This window comes from Zootoca vivipara, chromosome 1 (genome assembly GCF_965207765.1).
Source record: "Zootoca vivipara chromosome 1, rZooViv2.hap1.1, whole genome shotgun sequence".
Taxonomy (NCBI): Eukaryota; Metazoa; Chordata; class Lepidosauria; order Squamata; family Lacertidae; genus Zootoca; species Zootoca vivipara.
The window spans coordinates 86,068,389-86,091,452 of record NC_142582.1 but is presented as its reverse complement, the minus strand read 5'-3'; the positions used below and the strand labels follow the sequence as shown (position 1 = coordinate 86,091,452).

The following is a 23,064-nucleotide window of genomic DNA, read 5'->3' as shown; positions in this document are numbered from 1 at the left end:
AGGGGTCCAGCTGAGTTGGGTGGGATCTTCTTGTTGTCAAAGAGCTGTTGTCAAAGAAAGACCTGGACTCCCAAGTCTGGTACTTCTCTTTATGGGCAGGTTTGGGGCTTTGCTAAGTACTGGGGGCTCCAGGTCATCCTCTGATGAGGAATTCTCCAGCTAAGACATGGCAGCAGTAGTGGGGGCTCTCCAGCCTGCAAGATTCTTTAGGCCCACCAGGCTTCCCCATTTGGCCTGCAAAGGCATTTTGGTCAATCCATGCCCATCTGCCCTACACCGGACGTCATATATATCATCAGGTGTCAGGCAAGCAAAGACATAGCTGGGCTAAAAACGGTCTTGCTTGCAAAGCAGCTGATTGCAGGCACCTACAAAGTACTGTGCCTTTGTCCACATGGTTTGATTTCAAGCTGTGCAGGTCAAAGGAAGATGGGTCACTTGACATTACTGTGATGTCATCTGACTGACAGGTGGGCAACCACACCTACTTGTTAAAGTTGGCCCCTGGGTTGTGGGGAACATAAGGACCTTCAAGCCTTCTGGCCACAGCGAGTTCTCCACTCCAGAATAGGTCATGGAGCTGAGAAGCAACACATGCCCTCTCAGCTAGTGTAACTGTAGTATCGAATTGCAATGAAATTCTCTCCCACTGAATAATAATAATAATAATAATAATAATAATTTATTACTTATACCCCAGACATCCAACTGGTTTGCCCCAGACACTCTGGGCAGCTTCCAACATAATATAAAAACACAGTGAGACATCAAACATTAAAAACTTCCCGATACAGGGCTGTATTTGGAAAGTTGTTTAATTGTTCATTTCTTTGACATCTGATGTGGGGGCGTTCAACAGGGTAGGTGCCACTACTGAGAAGGCCCTCTGTCTGGTTCAGTGTAACCTCACTTCTCACAATGAGGGAACCACCAGAAGGCCCTCAGAATTGGACCTCAGAGCTGAATGATGGGGGCGAAGATGCTCTTTTAGGTATATAGAGCCGAGGCCATGAAATCAGTGAGACCTGAAATTTCTTAAACTTGAATAGATTCTGCCTGAACTTGCAAGCAGAAATGGAAACACTGCCACCAGGGTGTGGCGCAAACTCAGTGAAGCGTTACACAAAGTGGCCATTGTCTGTCGAGCAATTATGTGTGGGTTTGCATATTGCAGGGTTCCCCACAAAGCACTCCAATGTTAAAAAAAACAAACCCCCAACCCTCTAGATGTTTTCCCCCATATTATGTGAACCTAATAAGCAACCTGGAGGAAACTAAAATCTGGATCAAGTAGAGGAACTCTAAAAAAGAAACACAAACATAGAGATACCCTGAAATACACATAAATTGGTCAGTCAGCACGTTTTGAATTAATGCTCAGGCTGTATAGAAAAGTTGAATACAATGGAAAGAATAGCTAAATATAACCTCCATTCTTCCTGTGTGCTAATGTAATTTTACTGTTGAAACCTTTCTATCCTACAGCAATGAAATATGGAGTGACTCTGTGACATAAGGAGGAAATGGGGGGGGGGCACATTTTATTACAAGCAAATCTTCCAAAAGCATAGAAATGAACAGACAACTAGTTAATGTGCAGGGGTGTGTGTGGGAAGTTTACAGAACAATCCTATTCTCGTGCTATGCTGAGGAGGCAGTAGATAAATCACCACTATGTTGGCTGAACAGCTACCACACCCAATGCAAGCTCAACCTGAAACAGTGTGGTGTGGAACACACAGCACAGAAATGCCAAAAGCAGTATAAACACAACAAACTCACTGCCCCTAGAAGCATCCCAAAGCCCACCAGTTAAGACTATGCCAGGAACAAGAGCCAGTGTGGCATAGTGGGGAGAGTATTGGACTAGGACCTGGAAGAACAGAGTTCAAATCCTCACTCAGATATGAAGCACACTGGGTGACTTTGCGCTGGTCACAATCTCTCAGCCTAACCTACCGTACCAGGATGTTGTGATAGTGAAATGGGGATGGGGACAACCGTGTATACCACCTTGAACTCCTTAGAGGAAAGGCGGGATATAAATGTAATAGTGAAGGATGCCCACCAATGGGGGCCCCTCCTAGCCCAAACATCCCTGTTTAGGGAAGCTTTCAATGTTTGATGGATTTCTGTATTTTAATGTTTTGTTAGAAGCCGCCCAGAGTGGCTGGGGGAACCCAGCCAGATGGGTGGGGTATAAATAACATTATTATTATTATTATTATTATTATTATTATTATTATTATTATTATTATTATTATTATTATTATAGGTGTTAGGAGCACAAGGGTTGCAGGAGAAGCCCTGGTTTGTTAGAAAAGTGCAGCAGGGCTTCTGCTAAACCCTGCAGCCCCTCAACCAGTAGAGAGCAGGCCTTTTCTGTGGTGGCTCCTCATCTGTGGAATGCTTTCCCCAGAAAGGCTCACCTGCCACCATCATTACATGTCTTTAGACGCCAAGCAAAAACATTCCTCTTTACCCAGGCCTTCAACCATTAAATAATCTATGGCTTGTTAAATGTGTTTGTGGCAGGGACTGTTATTGTGAATATTTTATTAGCATGCATCTATAATGCTCTGCATTATGTTTTTTATTATTATGCTCTGTGAAATATGTTCTTGATGTTGTACACCACCCTGGGATCTTTGGATAAAGGGTGGTATATAAACTGAATAAATAATAATAATCTTCACTGTAAGATTGTGCCCTTAAGTTTCTGGTATCTTGTTACTCCAAGCACCTCACATGTTCTCCACCACACAGCATATATAGTATAATAATATTATGGCTCCCCCCAGTGGTTCATGCTGTTGATGCACTACAGTGCTAGGAGAGGGAACCACTTCTCCAAACTTTGAGCCTACTTGTTGCTGGGAACAGAGCAAGGGCAACAACATGAATTGGTGTGATATACTGTACCGTGTTTCTCATATTATAAGACACGTCTTATATTTATTTTTTCCTCAAAAAAACACACTATGGCTTATTTTCAAGGGATGTCTTATTTTTTTCCTCCTCCTCCTGCCGCGGCCGGCATTGCTGCTGTGCCTATCACTATGTCTTATTTTCGGGGTATGGCTTATATTCCTTGAATGCTTAAAAATCCTGCTATGGCTTATTTTATGGGTATGCCTTAAAATATGAGAAACAGGGTAATCTTCAGGTGTACCAACATAGTGTCAGCAGCACTGTTTTTATTATGATTGCTTGCAGTCTTGTCTACCCGTAAAAGAAACCCTTATTACCTCATGAAATAAGGCAACATGGCTTGGATCATGAGCAAGAACATCAAGACACACAGAAAGAAGAGTAGCAATTAGTGACAAGAACACATGACTAGCATGTCAAAGTTTAGAGCCCTGCTGGATCATATCAAAGGGCTAGTGGCACACCTTTTTTCAGACCAGGCTCCCTATTTCCTTCTGAGCGCTACATGCTAGGTATCACCTAGGAAGAATTCCAAGTGCCAGAGAGAGAGGTCTGGAGGAATGTGTTTGGTCCCCAGGCCTGAGGCTCTCCACCCCTGATTGAGACCAACATCTTGTTTCTCAGTTACCAACCAGATGCCTCTGGGAAGCCCAACATGAGGGCAAAAACCGTACCATTCCCCCCCAGTATATGGCAATTCAGAGACAGTTGGAGCTGGCCTATGACCATCATGATTAGTTACAACTGATACTGGTACTTTTAAAAGCAAAGTGGGAAATAAGATTATCTAAATCCTTGTGTTAACACTCGACTGTTAGCTTACTGTGTCTCTTCAGACTTGGGTGGGTGATCAAATGTAGAAATGCTTTCTGCACTTGTCTGTGCAGAAAAAAATATCAGTGGGAGGCAATTTGGACACTCATCCCTCACTTGTAGTCTTTAAGAATTTGTTGGAGCGCATGGCAACAGGGCATCACAGGAGCCAACTCCTAGGGGCTGTGGGGGCTTGGGCCCCTACAATTAAATATTTAAGGGGGCCAGGCCCCCACAAAGTTGATAGGCATTTCCATTCAAATGGTGTGTGTGCACTGTGTCATGTGATTGATTATGCAGGGCAGGGTTTACCTGGGCCCCCACAATATTTTATTCAAGTTGGCACCCCTGCTGGACATTCAGAAGCATCACTGCTTCTGACAGCAGTGCAGACCCATGAATCCTCTTTTATAGGCACCTGAGTTGGTGGCCACCACTGGAGGAGCGATCACAGATGGAGGCTAAGATTCTGCCTTAAACCATGATAGAGCATTGGCAACTTTGTGACCCTGCCCAGCAGCACTCTCCTCCCTTCTCTGGCGCTGGGATACCTTGAAGGAGAACACGGAGGGGATCACGCCCGCCTTCAGCCTCTTCTGTCCTCCATACACCTCAAAGTCATCCTGGAAGAAGTGATCTGAGCAGATGCAGGCGCCTGAGCCTGGGATCCACAGCTTCCTGGAGCCTGGCTCAATGCGATTCACAGCCAGCATCCACTTCTTCCTCAATTCGTGGGCTTTGGGGAAGCTGGAGGAGGAAGAAGAGATGAGGAAACGATAAATCCCACTGACTTTTCCCCACATGGGCTGATGTTGCAGGTGTGGAAACCGAATGACATAAAGCCCCGCCCACAACCTCACACCGGGCCCCGCCCAAACCGGGCCCCGCCCCTTGTTAACCAAAGCCCCGCCCCCGTTGCTAATAGGCTTAGGACCAGACACACTCTCCACGAGGAGGCCCTATTACGGTGTTCAGATGCGGACCTGTGGAATGAGAGGCCCTTAGCCCGGTTCTCCCGCGTGTCCCGGTTGGGGCAGTTAACGGCCGAGCAGGCTTTAGGCATCGTCTCCGACTCCGCGGCGAAAAGCCCCAATCCCGACTCCCGCCAAGCGCGGTTACTTTGCCTCGAGCGTCATGGCGGCAACGTACGCAGCGCACTCTGAACTGACCCCGGAGGCGACCCGTCGGAGGGAAACACCCCGCGCGCGGATTGGTCCCCGCGACGACCTGTTGCCGACCGCGGTGGGTGCTGGGAAAAAGAAAACATGGCGGCCGGGCCCAGCAAGGCGGAGATTCAGACCCTTTTCAAGCGGCTTCGGTCTGCGCCTCCCAACAAGGTACCGACCGCGGGGAGTTGAGGCAGGAGGCTCTGGAGTGTCTCTCTGGCCGCTGTTCCCGATGGCAGACGCCCACCGGCCCAGTGTCTTCCCTCCCCACCGTCCCCTTCCGGTTCGGTTCTGCCACCGCCGCAGCCCCCTGTCCACTTACGGCAGGGCTGGGGCCGTGAGGTTTGAGACCTTGAAGGAGGACGGCACTTGCGTCCCCTCAAAGCACAGCGGCCCGTTTCATCCCCGCAGTCCCCTTGTTTCAAGCTACAGGGTGGGGAAAGAATCGTCATAAGAGTCACTAGCGCCAGGCCAGACATACTGGCTCCGTATAAGGAAGCTGGCCTGCTTTCCCTCCTTTCCCGGTGGCTCCCTGTTGGTCTTCCTCCTAGCGTCTCTTCTGTTTCTTGTAGTCCTGCTTTGACTGCGGTGCGAAGAACCCGAGCTGGGCCAGCATCACCTATGGAGTGTTTCTCTGTATTGACTGCTCTGGGGTTCACCGGTCGCTGGGTGTGCATCTCAGCTTTATCCGGTAAGTACGAGGGTTTGGTTTTTTTGAGGGGTAAGATGAGGAACGTGAGAAATACAGGTTCCCTGCTTTAGTCGTATGGGGACCAACGATCAGAGTGGTTCATTGTGTGCAGCTCCAGTGTCTTGTGTAATTGTGGTACTTATACTTACTCCTAAAATGACTCTTGTGCTGTACAGCGTGTTTGATTAGGTAATCTTTGAGAATCCTAAGAATAGCCTAATCCCCTTTCTCTCACTTGTTCATTGTACTGCTGCTTGAAAACAGGTAGGGTATTGATATAGTTCATTATACAGATTGGTACTCGCCATGAAGTTGTTGCAATAAGTGACACACTTTTAACACCTGGAAAGAAAAGTTGCTATTACTGGGTACCCTTGAGTACCCCCAGAAAAAAGCACTGGAATATATTTGTGGTGAAGTTTGTTCCTGATGACATATAACAAGAGATGGCTATTTTCGTAGTTAGACAAATATTGAATGAACTTCTTTATACTTTTCCGTTCTTCTACAGATGTAGTTATGATACTCCGAAAATGCACTGCTGATTGCTATGAAATAAAAAAATTATTTTGCACATGATGTGTGACTGCATACAAGTTTGCACTATTTAATCTATTCATATACTTCTGCAAATTGAGTGATAGATTTGTCTGTTTCTTTCTGGTATTATCATCATTTTATAGGTGGCATTAGTTAATATTTTGTGTTGTAGTGAGTGCATACTTGTTTGTACGTATACAGCATTTGAAGGGAAATTCAAAAAGAGGGGAATCATCATTGCAGGAAATGTTTCTGTTTGCCACGCAACAATCCTAGTGATTAGTTATGGAAGGAAGAGAGTTGCTACAATCATTCCTTTGCTTAAAAACTTGTTTCCACATCTATGGAAGAAAACGTTGGAGTTGGGGGCCGTGTTAGAGTTCTGTAGATCTTCTCTAGATTCCTTCCTTCGCAATGTATAAAAATAACAAGTGTTCACTGCAGTGCACTGAGACTAATTTCATACTTGAATTTTCCACCACTTGACACTTCTCCGCTGCTTTCTGTTGAAATATTTTACATTTGAGATCATGTGCAATGATCATAAAAGCTGCCCATCTCTAACACGATCTCTGACTTTATTGCACATGTAAAGTATGTTATATAAAAACTGAGCTGTGAACATGCTTGAACCAACCCTTTAAGGTGCTTTGTTGTTGTTGTTGCTGCTGTTGTCTTCTAATACTGTACAGTACATTGAAGTATTTGTCTCATTTCAATACATTTGTGAAGCTTCAAAGCCTGCACTCACCCTTTACCTGACCTACTTCTGTGAGAGTATCGGATTACTCACACAGGCTAGCTAGCTAGCCCTAGTTCTTGTTCTTACAGTATAAGCTCTTTGGCTCTTATAATAGTTCCTTACCTGAAATGCTCTCTGTTTGTCCTCGGTGAACAGAAGGAAAGTAGAATTCTGTGCTGGAGCAGGACCATGCAATTATAGCAAAGCAAGAAGTACATAGCTTCTTCTGGCTGCTGTGTCATATGACAGAAATGTGAGATATTTGATACATATTGATTTCTGGGTATGGTATCTCATGGCTGACAGTACCATATCAGGAGAAATGAAATTCATACATCTAGGGGAAACTTTCATTGGTTAGAAGACTGCCAGCTAGAATCATTTGTACTTCTGAAATTTTATTTAAATAAATGAATGTACAAAGTATGGGTACAACAGCTTTTCCAAGCTCTGGAGTGCATAATTATCTCTGGTGGTTTTCATGGCCATTTCTTCCTGTATTTATGAGCCTATAGAAGTAAAGGTAAAGGGGCTTCCGGTTTGTCGCCCGATCTGGCCGGCGGGGCTTGTCTCGAGTGCTGAGACAGCCCAGCTTTGCTGAGGGGGGGGAAGGCTGCGAAAACGCCGCAGCGCCCCAAAAGAGTTCCAGATAGAGCGTTCTGGAAACAAAGCTCCAGCGGTGCCCCATTTTTTTAGCGATTCCCCGATCCTCTGGTGAGCTCTAATAAGAGCCCCGGAGCGAAAGGGTTGCAGTCGCGGGGGCCATTTTGGAGAACAGCGTTACCTCAGCGAAGTGAAGCTTCGAGTCCGGTGGTGGTGAGCGGCAGATTCTTCCAAATTTGCTGATTCGGAAAATTGGAACCCGTGAGTAAAGCTTGAAAACATTATACCACGATATTGGACTACAATTTGGTAAACGGGAGTAAGGGAAAAAAACGGAAGCCACCTTCTCCCGCTGATTGATTTAAGAAGCAGTGTAATAAAAAGGGAGACCAGTGCCGACGAAAAGCAGTATATTATCTGAACTCCTTCAGAGATTATTTTAAAGAATTGCCTTCGGAGGCAGGGTACAGGGGTGAGATTTATTTCAAGGCTAATATTCCCTGCATTTCAAGAAAGGGAGAGCTTCTCTCCACCCCGAAATCGGTAGCCCGGAGAGGACAGTAAGCTGTTTGCGAAGATGGATGTTAACAAGGATTTGATACTTAAAAACTCTTTGACTGACTGTTTGAAATAATTTTAAAGTTGAAGTTACATATTGCGGATTATATACAGTTTCCAGTTTGGATTTGTGACAATATATGTCTTTTGTAACCATCTCCTGGCTCTCAAGCCTCGCTCCACCCACAGTAAGCTGGGAAAATGGCAACAAAAGAACACACATCAGCGTTCAAGGACAAAGTGATAAGACTCTTATGGGAATTCAGAATAGAGACGTACAAGACTCAGCAACAACTGCTGGAAATAAACCAAGACTTACAGGAGCTCAGAGAACGGGACTTACCAAATGAAAAGAAGCAAGATTTGCAAAAAGAGGAGTTGTTTAAAGAAAGAACACAAGAATTACAGGAAAAGGTCTTAACTGGAAAAAGGGTACAGGATGGGGAATGGCCGTATGATCTGAGCGACGGGAAAAAGGAAAATCAAAAGAATAAAGACGGATCACAGGAGTCAATAATGCAAGAGTCACAGGAGAGACAGAACACCCATGAGAAAATGGACGGCAAAGAAGAAAAGAAGACTGGGGAGGGGGAGATAGAGGGGTTTGGACTTTGAATCTGGCTAGGAAGGGGGTGGGTTGAAGGAAGATTGAATATTTAACTATTCAGGACAGACAAAAAGGACTGATAACTGGACTGACGACTTTGGAACCTGCTGGACTGGAAGGGAAAGGCCGTGACCGGGGTGGGGAGGGGATAATAATGATATTTAAAAATTTGTGAAAGTAAGAATAATAAAGAGGTTCCTTGGAGGGAAAAAAATAGGCTGGTCAAAAAAAAGGTAATGAGTAGATTTGATTATGAAAAGATTTGGAAATATTAATTTAGTTTGATTAAGAGGATTTAAAAATTGGGATAGCTTTTATAACATAAGGTAATTTTTTCTTTTTTTCTGTAGTAATAGAATGGGATTAAGAATTTTGCTAAATAAGAATTGAAAATGGAAGTCGGGATAGGGGGGAGGTTGGGGAGGTCCTTTTTCTTTTCTTTTTTCTTTTTATTCCTCTTTAGTTTTTAGTTTTATTTTTCCTTTTCTTTCTTTTTTATCTTTTTCTTTTTAGGGGGGTCTTTTCCTTTTTGCCCCCCCTCCTTTTTTCTTTTGGTATTTTTTTCCTTTTTTTGGAAACTGGTTGGACGGATGCCCCCCCTTCGTTCCCTCTCTTAGAGCCTCTCGGTGGCAGGGGGGGGTGTTCTGGGGAGGGGGGGAGGGGTGGGGGAGAAATTCAACTACAAAAGGAAACACTGCCGGCTGCCTGCCTTTCGGGGGTCCCTCTGGTGGGAGGAGAGGGCTCTGGGAGGGTGGGCGGAAGTCAGTGGTAAATATGTTATGTAGTATTTCTTTTGTATGTCTGTTTTTTTTTTACTATAAAATCAATAAAATATAATTAAAAAAAGAAGAAGTAAAGGTAAAGGGACCCCTGACCATTAGGTCCAGTCGCTGACAACTCTGGGGTTGCGGCGCTCATCTCGCTTTAGTGGCTGAGGGAACTGACGTACAGCTTCCAGGTCATGTGGCCAGCATGACTAAGCCACTTCTGGCAAACCAGAGCAGTGCATGGAAACGTTGTTTACCTTCCTGCTGCAGCGGTACCTATTTATCTACTTGTACTTTGACATGCTTTTGAATTGCTAGGTTGGCAGGAGCAGGGACAACAGGAGCTCACCCCATCACGGGGATTCGAACTGCCAACCTTCTGATTGGCAAGCCCTAGGCTCTGTGGTTTAACCCACAGCGCCACCCGTGTATGTACACAAATTCGATAAGGCTTTGAAGAACATGTGAAAGAAGTTTCTGCAGAGCTGCTGGACAGCAGTGCTAAAGCCATCACATCTATTTCAACAGTACAAACACTGCTGCTGCTTTAAAAAATATTTTAAATTGATTTTCAATAAAAAGAGCATGTAAACATATCCTGTTCTACAACAGAGATCCCTCCCCCGATATCTCTTTTTGAGGGAGGAAACATTATTTCAGAGCGTACAAACACTTCTTCAAAGTATTGTTGACCACCACATACTGAGATGAGTCTTGTATCCTTCAAAATTAGCCATTTATTTATTTAGAACCTTTCTATACAGTCCCTCCTTTCATTGGATCAGATTTCCAATGTATTATGAATTACATTTGCTAATGTAATTCATAATACAATTTCAAAAAAAACGAACAAAAGCTCAAAACATGTTGAGACATATATACATTTTAAAATACCTAGTTGAATAAAAGTGTCTGAATCTAAAACCTGGCATCTAAAACCTTGTAAAGTTGGCCCCAGGCACTCCTCCTTGGGGGATGGTATTCCATAGCCAGGGTACCACCACTGAAAAACCCCTCCTTAATTCTTTCATGGTGCACTCCTGATAAAGAAGGCAGAGCAGGGCCTCAACAGAAGATCGCAAGAGAAGCAAGCTGCCTTCCTTTGTGTGTGCTTGTTTTTCCCCAATCCAAAAATTTGTCCACTTGGTATTTTTGTGTGTTTCTTGGGGGAAAAAAAGATAAATGCATGTTAGCTGGATACATCTGAAGAGTCTTTTTGCTCGTGTGTTCAAAACATATTCTCCTTGCATCTGAATTATTGTGTATCCACTACTTTGTATTCAGTCTGAAATTACTCTGGTTGACAAGCCAGATTGAAAGAGTTCAAGCAGCCAAATATAACTGGGTCAAAGCTCTGGTAACACATGAACCACTGCCACGGGTGTACCTAGAGGTTGGCTAGGTTGGCCCCCACCAAGGCTTGGAGTGGCTAGGAATCTGAGTGCCTCACCAGAGGAATCCAATTGCTGGCATGGGCCATCTCAGCAACCCTGTGGTGCCCCCTTCTCAGCCAGAAGAGTGAGTGGAGTGCCTAGCAAGGCTTAGGGAAGAAAGACAGGGGCCGGGTAAGAGTTGCAGAAGGAGGAAAAAGGAAGGGGGCAGAAGGGAAAGCAGAGAGCGGAGGGAGTAAGGTAGACAGATGGACCAATGGAGGAGGAGGAGGAGTGGAGCAGAGCAGATCTGACCCTGATGGCCACAAAGGGAGTCACTGGTGCAGTGCAAAAGGCAATGCAAAGCAGACTTTTTGAGTTTCTGGTCCTTGCTCCTGGTTATAGAGGCACTGATACAACATCTCCTTGCCCAATGGCCCAAGGACACCTCTGGCCACTGCCCTCACCCAGAAACTGACATGGGAGATATTTATTGGTTCAGGGGCACTAACTAGCTCATATATTCCCAAAGATCTGCTTGCATTGTGCATTATGTTGTTCAAATCCTTCTGAGCCTCATCTGGCGAACTTTTCTGAGATACTGACTCCAGGTTTTGTTCTCTTGTCAGGTCCACAGAGCTTGATTTCAACTGGAGCTGGTTTCAGCTGAGGTGTATGCAAGTGGGTAGCAATGCCAATGCGGTAAGGAGCCATTTGAAGTTGATGATCTTTGGTTGCATGCCTGGACTTTTTTACCATGCTCCTCTTTGGTAGATGCCATAGTCAGGTGGTTGGTGTTTTCTTAATAAATACTTGTTTATCAAACCTGCTTATAAAATAAAAGGACATGGTGGCCTGTGTTCCTGAAACTCCTGCTTCCAAGAGAAATCTGAATTGTTGCAGGTCTGTGTCTGGAATTGGGTCCTTTAGTTGCAGGAAGTCACCCGTTAGTTTCATTTGCTATTCATTTTTCTAATTTTGGACTGCAACTAAATTTCCTCTCCACCTCCGCCAGACTGCCTTTTTCCGCCAGTATGGTTGCACCACCACAGATGCCAGTGCCAAGTATAACAGCCGCACAGCCCAGATGTACAGGGAGAAGATCCGGCAGCTGGCAGCTGCTGCGATGGCCAAGTATGGGAATGATGTAAGTGCAGATGAGCCTCTTTGCTGTTGGGAAGGATCAGGGACCATGGTGCTTGCTACTGAATATGACAAACTATTTTCTCTTTTTTCAGCTCCTGATTGATGGGCTGAGTGGAACTCCAGGCCACTCCCCAGAAAAGAGTGATGCTGATTTCTTCTTGGAACATACACAGGTGTGTTGAGCCAACTTGGATTGCCCCTTTCCACCAGAAACCTTCATTGATGTGGGAACTACAGGTCATAAATGTATTTGATCCAAAACTCTGTGACTTACATAGATCAAGTTGGAGGGGCTGTGCTGCTCAGTGGTTTGGACCTGCTATATTCACTAGGTTTGCCTCCTTGAGTTGGTTGTTTACATTCATACATGTAAACTGGCCTAGTTTGCATGTCACAGTAATCAGGATTTGGCTTGGATTGTGGTGAAGATCACTCCTCCTTAACCACCACCTGTAACCTTAGGAAATTTTTCAGCCACAGATCATAGTTAAAAGGAAGAGAGATGTTAACCATAGTCCCAGGTTTGAATGACAAGCTGTGCTGTACTGACCTAAAAAGCCTGAGGAGGAGCAAAGTAGCTGCAGCCTCCTCTTTGGGAGCCAGTGTGTTCAGGCTAATCCATGAACTGACTTGGTGTGACATGGCCACGGAGTCAGATCAGTGGTCTGTTTGGCTCAGTCTTCTTTGATTTGAGTGTTGGCTGTTCTCCAGTCAGAGGTGGTCTTCCTAGCCCGCCACCCACAACCCTCCAACTGGAGATGGACCCTGGGATTCCTGTTCATGCAGAGCCTGTGTTCTACTGAGATACAGACCCCCCCTTTTTTTTGTTCACAAAGGATAAGCAGGGCTCTTTCCTTGGGATCCCCTCACCCTGACCTTGCTCAGGGGCAGTATACTTCCAGATACTGAATCCTGGGTTCAAAGAGATGATTGCTTTTAGTTTCTGCACTGCTTCTGAGCTTCCTAGAAATGAAGTTTTGAACTAGTTGAACTCTTGGTTTTTGTTCAACAAGACAATTCTCTCTTACAATAGCTTATGTCTTTCCTGTCTAGAATACCTTCTCTCTAGTACAGGGGCAAGACTGGCAGATTTCCACTTTGACCCTAAACTGGAAGTTCCATTGATTTCAGGGTAGCATCTACTTAAGCTTGCTTAGGATTGTAGAGGGATTGGGTTTTCTTCTACAAAACTGTTTCTTGCCACGGAGGAGATTATGTCTAAAGATATGGGACCGGCTTGGCTCCACATTTCCCCACAAGAAGCCACCTTGTAATACTTGAGAACACTGTTAATGCTTACTGGGTGTTACACGTTTGAAATGCATATCCTGTTAATCAAGGGTTCCTGAGTTTGATCTATTTGTACTGTCTGATCCAAATTGTTGCATCTTCCTGAGGGCCAGTTCATTTTCTTTTAAGGCTTGTAATACCTGGGATGTGGCTGAGCCAGTTCAGAGAACAGTAGAGCCTTCACTAGAATTGGAGAGAACAGCAAAGTCTACTGAGAATAATGAAGCTCAACGTGAGTATCGCTATTTAGCTCCTTTTCCCCTATTGAATCTTTCTAGCCTGGCTGGAAAGACACTTCATCTTGCTTGTTCTCAGGATGGATGATGAGCAGAGGATCTGTGCAGTGCAACACATGGGTCAATATAGAGGATTGAAGAATTGCCTCATTGTTGCATGCATGTTGTGGCATCTCTCCGCAACGTTTGGCAGCCATACCCATGTTCTCTTGAAGTGAACATTTTATTTTCTCTTGGAAAAGGGTGTTTACGTTGCGTGACTTAAGTTAAGGAGTCCTGCATTTCCTATAGGGCAGGGGTGGGGAACCTCTGTCTTTCAGACATTGATGGACTACAGTTCCCATCAACCCACATCAGTGATCACGTTGCCTGGGGCTGATGAAGTGTTTGTGCTCTTGCCCATAGAGGCTGACCAGGGTCCATCTATCGACCTGCTGAGCACTTCTCCTAAAGGGTCTCTTGGTAAGTGTAAGCTCCCCTGTTTCCTATTATGTTAAACATAATGTCTCAGTGGCTCACCATTTAATTTGAATAGATGGTCTGCATTAACAACAGAGTTTATTTCAGATGCTGAATCAGGTAAGGGAGGCCAGTGCTTCTGACTCTGGAGGAGGAATTGGGTCACTTTTAAGTTTGGCTTTTGAAAATTAGAACTATAGAGTTGGAATATACCTAGACATCATCTAGTCTAACTGGCTGGTAGAGGAAATAGGCCGTTAGGCATAAAATTAGAGAATTGACCCAGCAATGCAGGAATCTCAATATGTGGTCCCTCATCCAATTTGAAACCATGCCAGATGGGTGATCTAACATCTGCTTAGAGATTTCTAACAAAAGAGACTCTCACTTCCACACAAGTATGTTCATCTGTCAGCTGCTTGTTCCATCAGGAAGCTTTTCGTAATTTTTAGTCACAATCCCCATTCTTGTAATTTTAATTTGTTGGTTTGGACCCTACCCTCCACAGTATCAAGAAGCAAATCTGCTCCATCAGTATAACGGCCTTCAAATATGAAGATGACCATTCATCCTTGCACAGAATTAAGAAAAAGATTTTATTCAATATTGGAGACTATTGCCATATATGGTATCAGCATATAATATATTCTGCAATTTCTGGATGGCCCATTCCTTCTGACCTTGAGATTCCAGTGTTTGTTTAGGTCAAAAGTAATAATTCACCAGGGGGACTGGGGTAGTATCAATCGAATAAATGCAAATTAGAACTATTACTGACTTATTCGTCAAAAGGAACTAGCCATTACTGAAGACTCTGATCTGATTCTGATTTTAACAATCCAGTCTGCTAAACCATGATGTATTGGACCAGGGATAGTTACATGCATGTTTGCTCCTCCTCCCCAAATCCATTCAACTTTGGCAAATATACCTTGTGTTCTAACCAGTTTCCCTTGACATCAAAATGGGGAAACTGCTTTACGGGCTCAAGAATATGAAACTAGAATTGGATTTGGTTTGGAGGAGGACCTTAAAGTTTCTGGATCAGATGTCACTATGAACTAAGTTGCCTTCATCAAAGCAGTGTGTATGTTGAGAAGGGCAGAGAGAGCTTGCGTGCACAGGATCCGTGCCTGGTCCAATAAACCACAATGTCTTGATTCTGGCCTATAGGTGCCACTATCCTGTGCCTGCAATTTTGCTTGGGCCTTCTCGTGGAGGATGTCTTTTGATCTCTCCTAAGCCCAGACTATACCTAGAACGTACCATTTTAATTTCCAACATGTACATGTCTTTTTCTTCCTCAGACGCATCCATGTGTCTGTCTCGGCAAGGGGCTGCTCCTGCCAGAGGTAACTGGCTAAGGGCCTGCACTGGCTACTTGTGGTGCCTTGCCTCTGCCTTCTCTTTATGTGGTTCTGCCTTCAGGCCAGGGGTTGTCTGTCTTGTACATTCAAATGGTCATTTCAAGGAAGTTGATCTTCCTCAGTAGTGAAGTTGAGAGGATCCATCCTGCTCTTTGCTATCTTTGCAGTCAGCCAACTGGACACACGTGGCTCGTTTCAAGGAGGCACTTGCGTTGCTATCTGCTTTAGGAATACTGAGCAGCCTCCCTAGAGAATGCAGCTTCAGTCCTACAGCGGTGCTTTGCTGCCGCTAGAGCTCTTCTCCAAAGGCCAACCTGAGCTCATGATCTACCAGGCACCCTTTGGCTTCTCAGGCACCAGTTTAACATATTGGGAAGTCAAAGTCTAGTTTCTCAAACCAGATTCTTTGAAGCACCACTTCTTGGCATGGTTTTTGTTGGCATGCCACCAAGGAAACGGGGCAGCTGGCAGGTCCCCAGCTGGCTCCAGCTCTGCTGGCCGATCTTACCAGCCGATCTCCGCCCCTTGGTGCAGCAACGTAATTCAGCGACCCAGGCATCAATGCCTGAGCACACTATCTCAGAAACCAGCACGAGAGGCTTGTGTAAGCATATTTACAAGCAGTTTATTAAAAGCAATTCAGGACGATAGGAAAGCATGTCTGATCTCCTTCGTGTCCAAGCAAAACCGAAAGTAATACACAAACAGAAGTTCCCAGCAGGCAATGCTGGTGTGTGTTACAGACATGTGACATGCAACAGTCCCACATCTGCCTTATGGTGGAACAGAATTTCCCAACAGTTTTATGCTGCCTTTTCAACTCAGGAAGGGGGACCACAAAGCGGCTAATCTGAAATTGCATGGTGTGGCCTGTCATACTGCCTTTGGATTTCTCTATGCTGCTGCCAGAGCTGTTGGGTGTATTAACTATGCATCTGGCACACTTGGCATAGCTTTCCTTGTGCCACAAAAGCCTTAAATAACTGCTACTAGTGTTGGGACTAACAGCAGATTTCTTGCTGTCTTTCATGTCTGCTCATTCATTTTTTTCCCCTGTTGCAGAAATAAAACCTTCACTCATTGGAAAGAAGAAGCCAGGTGCTACAAAGAAAGGGGTATGTCTGCTGAGAGGGACTTTGTCTCTCTAACTACACACATCTGTTTTTTTTCTGATAAAGATTTGCTCCCCAGTCCACATCCACCCATCCTTTAAATCATCCCTTTCAGCATTTGGAGGGGCCTCTCAAATTTGTCTTGAACTGGCCAGATTTGTTCATTGACTCTCTCTGCGCTCTGTGCATCGTTTGCAGTATATGATCCATAGTTTTGCCATTTTAAAGGCTCCACTGTGGCTTTTCTTGGAACCTTTATTCTGCTTCTGTTTCTTCCAGCTGGGGGCCAAAAAGGGTCTTGGAGCTCAAAAAGTGAGCAGCCAGAGCTTCACTGAAATTGAACGACAGGCCCATGTGGCTGAAAAGATGAGAGAACAACAGGCTGCAGAGTGCAAGAAGCAAGCTGAGGAGTCCCTGTAAGTGAGGCACACTTGCAGCATCCTCAAGTTAGGATCTGGTATATGTTTGCATGCAAAGTTATTGGGACAAGCTTCCTCTCACAGGAACACTTGTATTTGGCATGGAATCATGAAGCAATTGGCACCTAACAAAGTCAGGACTAAATCAGTATTGTCCTGCCCGGGCCTGAGCTTTTTTGAGTACGTAAAGTCTGTCCTGCTTACCCATTTCCTCATTTCAGAATGATGAGATAGGTGGGTAGTTTATATGTATTGTGGACTCCCCTGCCAGTTGATTTTGTTGTCTCCCTCAGAGTTGCCTCAATGAGATTGGCATACCAGGAGTTGCAGATTGATCGGAAGAAGGAGGAGAAGAAACTCCAGAACCTGGAAGGAAAAAAGCGTGAACAAGCTGAGAGACTGGGCATGGGATTGGTGTCCAGGAGGTATTTGCTATACATGAAGAACAAGGAGAATGTGCTGAGTGGGTAGATTTTAGTGTAACATCTGCCCCAAGATCGCTTGGGGGGGGTTAGTTGCTGCTGTCTCAATAGGCAGGAGATTGTGGTTCAAGAGTTCTAGTCTACTCTATTTGGAATGGCTTGTGAATCCTGAGTATTAGCCTCAAATGTAATCTATATTTGCCCCAATCAAAAGATTGCTTCTTTCCTGTAGATCTTCAGCCCGGGGTGGCTCTTCTGCCTTTCCATCTTGTAGAATCTGATCTGAGGTATAATGAAATTTATATCTTTAGAAAATGAGACACTGTCCTGGCTCCCTCATTGTTTATTTCTTACCCACCCAGACTGTATATAGCATAGGTTTTAGCAATGAGAAACCGCTGCTTGCAGTCTTAAGTCTCACATCTGCTTTTGCCATGATCTCTACATTCTGACTAGCTCAGGGCACAGCCTGAATGAAGTGATGTAGCTGCCTTTCTGGAAAGCCAGAATGTCTGGTTAGTGGCAGGATGGGAGGCTGCCTGCAGAATTTGATGAGTAACACCTTGAGCTCCTTTAAAGGGAGGTAGACTAGATTGACTTGGGCCTTACTTTTGAGCCAATGTAGTTCTAATAGTGAGAAGTAGGTGTTGGGCTCTGCCAGTAGCGTTTCATCTTGGTGCTTCTTCCTCCTAGTTCCATCTCGCACTCTGTCCTTTCCGAGATGCAAATGATAGAACAAGAAACACCAGTGGCTGCAAAGTCCTCTCGGTCCCAGCTGGATCTGTTTGAAGACACTGGAAGTTTCACATCCGGACCACCCAAGTAAGACTGAGTGGTTGCAGTGCCATTTGCTCTTGCCCAGCTTTTCTTTATCTGGCCTGGATAAATCTCCCCTCATTTTTTCCATAGGTACAAAGATAATCCCTTCTCATTAGGAGATGCTTTTGGCTCGCAGTGGGAAACAGACAACACCTGGGGGATTGACAAAGGGGAAGAGGAGACAGACATCACTATCTCCAGTATTCGGCCCATTGGTGAAAGGTAAAAGTGATGAGTGGAGTTCCATCTGGAAAGGAGTTTCTTGACGAAACTGTTCAGGGACATATATGACTGCTCTTTAACCAGCACTTAACAAAAAGGCCTCTTAGGCTTTCCCAAGGCATTTTGCCTCAAGCACTGTCCAAAATGGCATCGTATTGTGGTCTGATGGAGTAAAACTTCGGAGATGTTCACTCAGCCATGAAGTGGCCTTGTATCTCAGCCTAACCTATCCCACAGGGTGGTTGTTAGGATAAAACAGGGAGGGAGAGAAACATATGTGACACCTGAAGCTCCCAGGAGGAAAGCTGGGGTATAAATGTAATAATAACAACAACATTTGCAATCAATTTGCAGTGAATCTCAGAGCAATGCTTTGACTAAACTATTGAGAAATGCTGGTCGCTTGAGTGATTCTCAGTTGCTGATGAGAGTAGGGGGCTTTTGTCTTTGTTTAACTGTGGAAAACAGTGACCAGGTTTACACACTGCAGAAACCATAGTTTAGAAAAATGATACACTAAACCTGTGGCTTAATGTGAACAAGCAATGTGCCTTAAATGTGCTGCTGAAAGGTTCTCACTGCACTCCCTGCTCCTGCTCCTGCTGTGGACAAAACAAGCCAGAGTTTGGCTTCTTGTAGCTTCTGGATCATGGCCTGAAATTTGTTTTGTCTCCAAGCTACAAGCAGTAACAAAGGTTTGTTCTTGGCAAGCTACTTGTGGTTTCTTTGGGGGAAACAAATTATGAGGCCTACAGACCCAACTCTGCCTGGTTTTGACTGTGACACATCAGGAACAGGAAGAGTGCTGTGGAAACTTTGGAACAGCCTGCAACATGACATACTGCTTATTCATTTAAAACTGTGGCTGGGTTTCAGCTATGGTTTAATGTGCTGTGTGAATCAATCCAGTGTATGACATAGCTCTTAGCTGAGGGGGCTTATGACATCCAACTAACTTGGAGTTGAACAGATGGGGTTCCACTTTCTCGCCATGGCCAAATACTGTGCACTGGGTTGTGACTCTATGGATTGCTGTTACAGTGCTTTCCTTTCCCCTCCACTCAGACCCACCAACAGAAGAGAGACAGAGAGCAAGATCTCAGTAGTAGAGTCCAGTGAAGCTCGACAGAAGTTTGCTGGGGCCAAAGCCATCTCGTCCGACATGTTCTTTGGGCGGGAAGCCGATGCAGAGGCAAGTGCTGGATGATTGTCTTCAAGCTGTTCCCACCCATCACCTGGCAACCACCAGCTTCTGTTTCCTGTGTCTTATTTTGTTTTCTCTTTCCAGTATGAGGCCAGATCCCGACTCCAACAACTCTCTGGCAGCAATGCCATCAGCTCTGCTGATCTGTTTGGAGAGTCTGAGACAGGGAACTCGGGTATGTCAGCAAACAACTTGAGAGACGGGTTTTCTTCTGTCACCAAGGGACTGGTGTGGCCCTTAACACCTATTACTTAGAAAGGGATGGGCTCGGCTGACTTTTGAGTGTCAAATCTCTGAGCAGATTACATATCTGACTCAGGCTTACAGGATCTCATAGTGGATTTCCCAACCTAGGATCTCAGCCAGCAAGGCCTCTACCATAAGATGAGCATCTTCCTCATACAGCTGAACTCTCTGATGGTGGTGTTTTCCTTACATCTCTCTAGGTGGTGTTTCAATTGGAAATGTACTGCCTGCTGCTGATATTGCCCAGTTCAAGCAAGGGGTGAAGTCTGTTGCTGGGAAGATGGCTGTTCTAGCCAATGGTGTGATGAACTCTCTTCAGGTGAGGTAGCACACCTGTTGTGTAGTCATGGCAAGAGGCTTTAAGTGCCACGCGCAGGGTTCGAACTCTGATAGTGAAGGTTACAATCCTGGAAGCCATGTGTGATGTCTTGTCCGTGGATTTTGTTTCATTCCCATTCATGTAGGGGTCAAAAAGTTTACAACACTTCTAAAGCAGCTAGCTGGTCAGTCACTAGAAGATAATAAATTACTGCACCGTGTATGCTAAATTTAAATTCCCAGCTTTTGCAAAGCTACTTGGACTCAGGTAGATAATGCAAACATATGCAAACCTTAATGCAGGCCTCATCCACACTTAACGCTGTGTGTGCAAACCTCAAGCTCACCTGCTTACACACTTGGGCTGTTCCCCTAATGCTCCTGTGCAAGGAGCTGCTTTTGTCAAATGACGGGATGACAGGGGCTCCAGCCAGTTCTCATCCTGATATTTTCTCATGTTATTGGTGAGAGCAGCTGCTTGCTTACAGTGGAGATGTTGCATGATCTGAGATGGCAGCATGGAAATTCTCTGCCAGCAAAACCTTTTACATGGTTCATAAGCCTCTTATTCAGAGCTTAGTAGGATGGCCTTGCTTTCGTCATATCCACTTGAGGGTTTCCCCATATCTGGTTGGCCATTATGAGGACAGGATGCTGGACTAGATGGGCCATGGACCTGATCCAGCAAACACTTTTACGTTCTGATATTTGGCCTGAAGTTTTAACTACTTTTTTTTGGGGGGGGTGTTAGCTGCTTTATTCAGGTGCTGAGAAAAATGGCATCATTTCTGTGGGCAATGTGCTAAGTTGCCTCTTTCTGTCCTCCCTCTCTCACCTCTTAGGATCGCTATGGCTCATATTGAGGATTCAGGAGAGACTTTGAAGCTTGTGGTCATCAGCAAAACACCAATTGCACCTTGAGTCCACCTTGAAGAATTGAACAGGATTAATTTTTAGCCGAGCATGGCTGGGGGCTGCTTGAGGAGAGAAGGAGAAATGGACATGCCTGGCAATTACTTAAAAACTCTCTGGACATTATTTTCTATTTGAAATGACCCCAACCTTCAGCTAATGGAATATTGGCCCTTCCAGAGAATCCCCCACTACTACTGCTGCTGCTGCGCACTGCACAAGGGTTGCCAATTGACCTCTGTGCTGCTGCTGTTTCCACTTCCCCCAGCCCCTGGCTGTTATTAGCAGAATATGTTTGGGGGGAGAAGGAAGCTGTGTTTGAAACTCTTCCAATGGAAATGGCAGTAAATAGGGGAATGGTGGGGAATCCCCAGGGCCTAGACTGTCTTCTAGAACAGGGGGAAGTTCCGATTTTGGCACAAGGTCATTCTTACTGGCCGTGCCTTGAACCAATGTGATATAATTAGATCCCTTTTTGAGAGCAGCGATTTAAAAGCCTCCATCTGTAGCAAGCCGCGAAGGATCAAGGCATGCTTGGGTGGGCTTGTGCAAGATATTTGCAATATTATGCAAATATGCTGGACAGCTGGGGAAACATGCATTTCTTACACTGACACACACACACCCTGAACCGTGGGTTGATGCTGTTGCGAAGAGAGCATCTTCAGTTGAGGAATGAAGAGGTTATTGGGCCTGCTGTTTCATATAACCTGTTGCCTCAACTCCTTTGTGCCCTCAGGTTTCCTTTCAGACCTTTATGGAAACTGCTAATGAAACAAGGCAGTGGCCGCTCAGTCAACTGGCTCTGGCACTGTTTGTGCAACCACTGCTGTTGCTGGCCTCCCGTCCCCGGCTTACTCGGAGAGATCTACCTGAATATCATGGCCCCATCTGTGTGCTGCATGTGGGGAAAGGAAGTAGTTTCAAGGAAAGCTTCTTCCCCTTGTCGAAGCTTCACTGCTGCCCCTTTGCTCCTTCTAGCCCAGCATTCTGGTTTTTTCCCCTTTCTTAAATGACTCCAGTTAGTTTTGCTGGTGTAGATGAAGAACAGGAGCAGATGAAAGTGCTCTATTCCATCCCACAATGCTGCTTTGATGTTCGGGACAGAAGGTATCCTGCCACAAAGCCCCCTCTTGCATCTGCATGCCTTTCCCCCCTGCCTTGGTTCATGTTCTTCTGTTGGAAGAAGAATCTCCTCATCACAGTGGGAAACTCAATCCACGTGAAGCGGTGCTTGCTGTTGTAACCATTTTACATTTACCTTGCATGATAGTTGCTGTTGCAGCTGTGGGTTCATCTGAAGACTTGCGTTGTGCCTATTGTACATTCTGTTAAGGTAGCAAGTCTGTCTAATCGCTCTTCACTGGGAAATCAACCACTAAGTGTACACTGGAATGATGACTTTGGTTTCAATAAGATGCTCTTGCTAGAGAGAGAGATGAGGTTTATCAGGGTAGCTTGAGGACCCACTTTATGATGGAGCAACATCTTGCCTATTTCCATATCTGCATATTCATTAGTGCAATTGACCTGCTTTCTCCTTGCACACTTCCCCAAGAAGGTAAATGGCTGCATGGGCTTACTGGAAATCTCCCCGCCCCCTGGGTCTGCTCCACTTCTCATTTTTTTGCTCCCTGGGTTCTGAAAATGCACTGATGTTTTAACTTTGATTATTGCAAATTTGTCTTAAAGTGCTCCTTTCCAAGGCCAGGAGTTTGCAGAGCTTTGGTTTGGCCTAGTGTGCTCTCGACTGGAAGAGGGTTCTCTTCTTGGGCTGTCTGTGTACTTTGAGTTAAAACGGTAGTATTAATGAGCTTTGTTGTGGCCAAGGTTGGGCCTCTGCTGTGTGTGCGGGTCCAAAGGGGAGTGATATGGATTCTCTCCCTCCCACCCCAAGTGAATAAAATCAAATACGTGTGTGTTCCATTTCTGTGACTTCCTTTTTTAAATTCAGATGGAGCCGATGGACCCCAGGGGCAGGCAGAGCTACTCCCCTTTCTATGCCATGGGCTAGGAAGGGAAGATAGCAGACTTCAGGTGAGGTGTGAAGAGGACACAGTCTGGGTGTGAAAGCAGCCTTAAAGGATTACCAATTTGTGTTGAT

The 23,064-nt window shown here is 45.2% G+C and overlaps 2 protein-coding genes across 4 annotated transcripts in view; one reads left to right on the top strand and one right to left on the bottom strand.

Moving 5' to 3' along the window:
• The window catches only part of THAP9 (THAP domain containing 9), an 18,199-nt gene extending 13,286 nt beyond the window's left edge, over positions 1-4,913 (bottom strand). For both annotated transcript variants that reach the window (XM_035114947.3, XM_035114941.3), the window contains exons 1-2: positions 4,728-4,913; positions 4,296-4,491 (exon numbers count right to left, since the gene is read on the bottom strand). In XM_035114947.3, the coding sequence (XP_034970838.2) occupies positions 4,296-4,491; positions 4,728-4,807 (276 nt within the window). In that variant the 5' untranslated portion in view covers positions 4,808-4,913. The remainder of the gene's footprint in view (positions 1-4,295; positions 4,492-4,727) is intronic.
• Positions 4,914-4,979: 66 nt separating this feature from the next.
• ARFGAP2 (ARF GTPase activating protein 2) lies at positions 4,980-22,886 on the top strand. Of its 2 annotated transcripts, XM_035114961.3 has the most exons (17): positions 4,980-5,081; positions 5,483-5,601; positions 11,418-11,490; positions 11,804-11,935; positions 12,027-12,107; positions 13,354-13,456; positions 13,866-13,922; positions 15,227-15,271; positions 16,349-16,401; positions 16,678-16,814; positions 17,111-17,242; positions 17,933-18,061; positions 18,149-18,280; positions 19,346-19,472; positions 19,569-19,659; positions 19,931-20,049; positions 20,891-22,886. In XM_035114961.3, the coding sequence occupies exons 1-17, from the start codon at positions 5,010-5,012 to the stop codon at positions 20,909-20,911; spliced, it is 1,623 nt and encodes a 540-aa protein (XP_034970852.1). In that variant the 5' UTR covers positions 4,980-5,009; the 3' UTR covers positions 20,912-22,886. The 2 variants fall into 2 exon arrangements, with proteins under 2 accessions (XP_034970852.1, XP_034970861.1); XM_035114970.3 differs by lacking the exon at positions 15,227-15,271.
• The last annotated feature ends 178 nt before the right edge of the window (positions 22,887-23,064 follow it).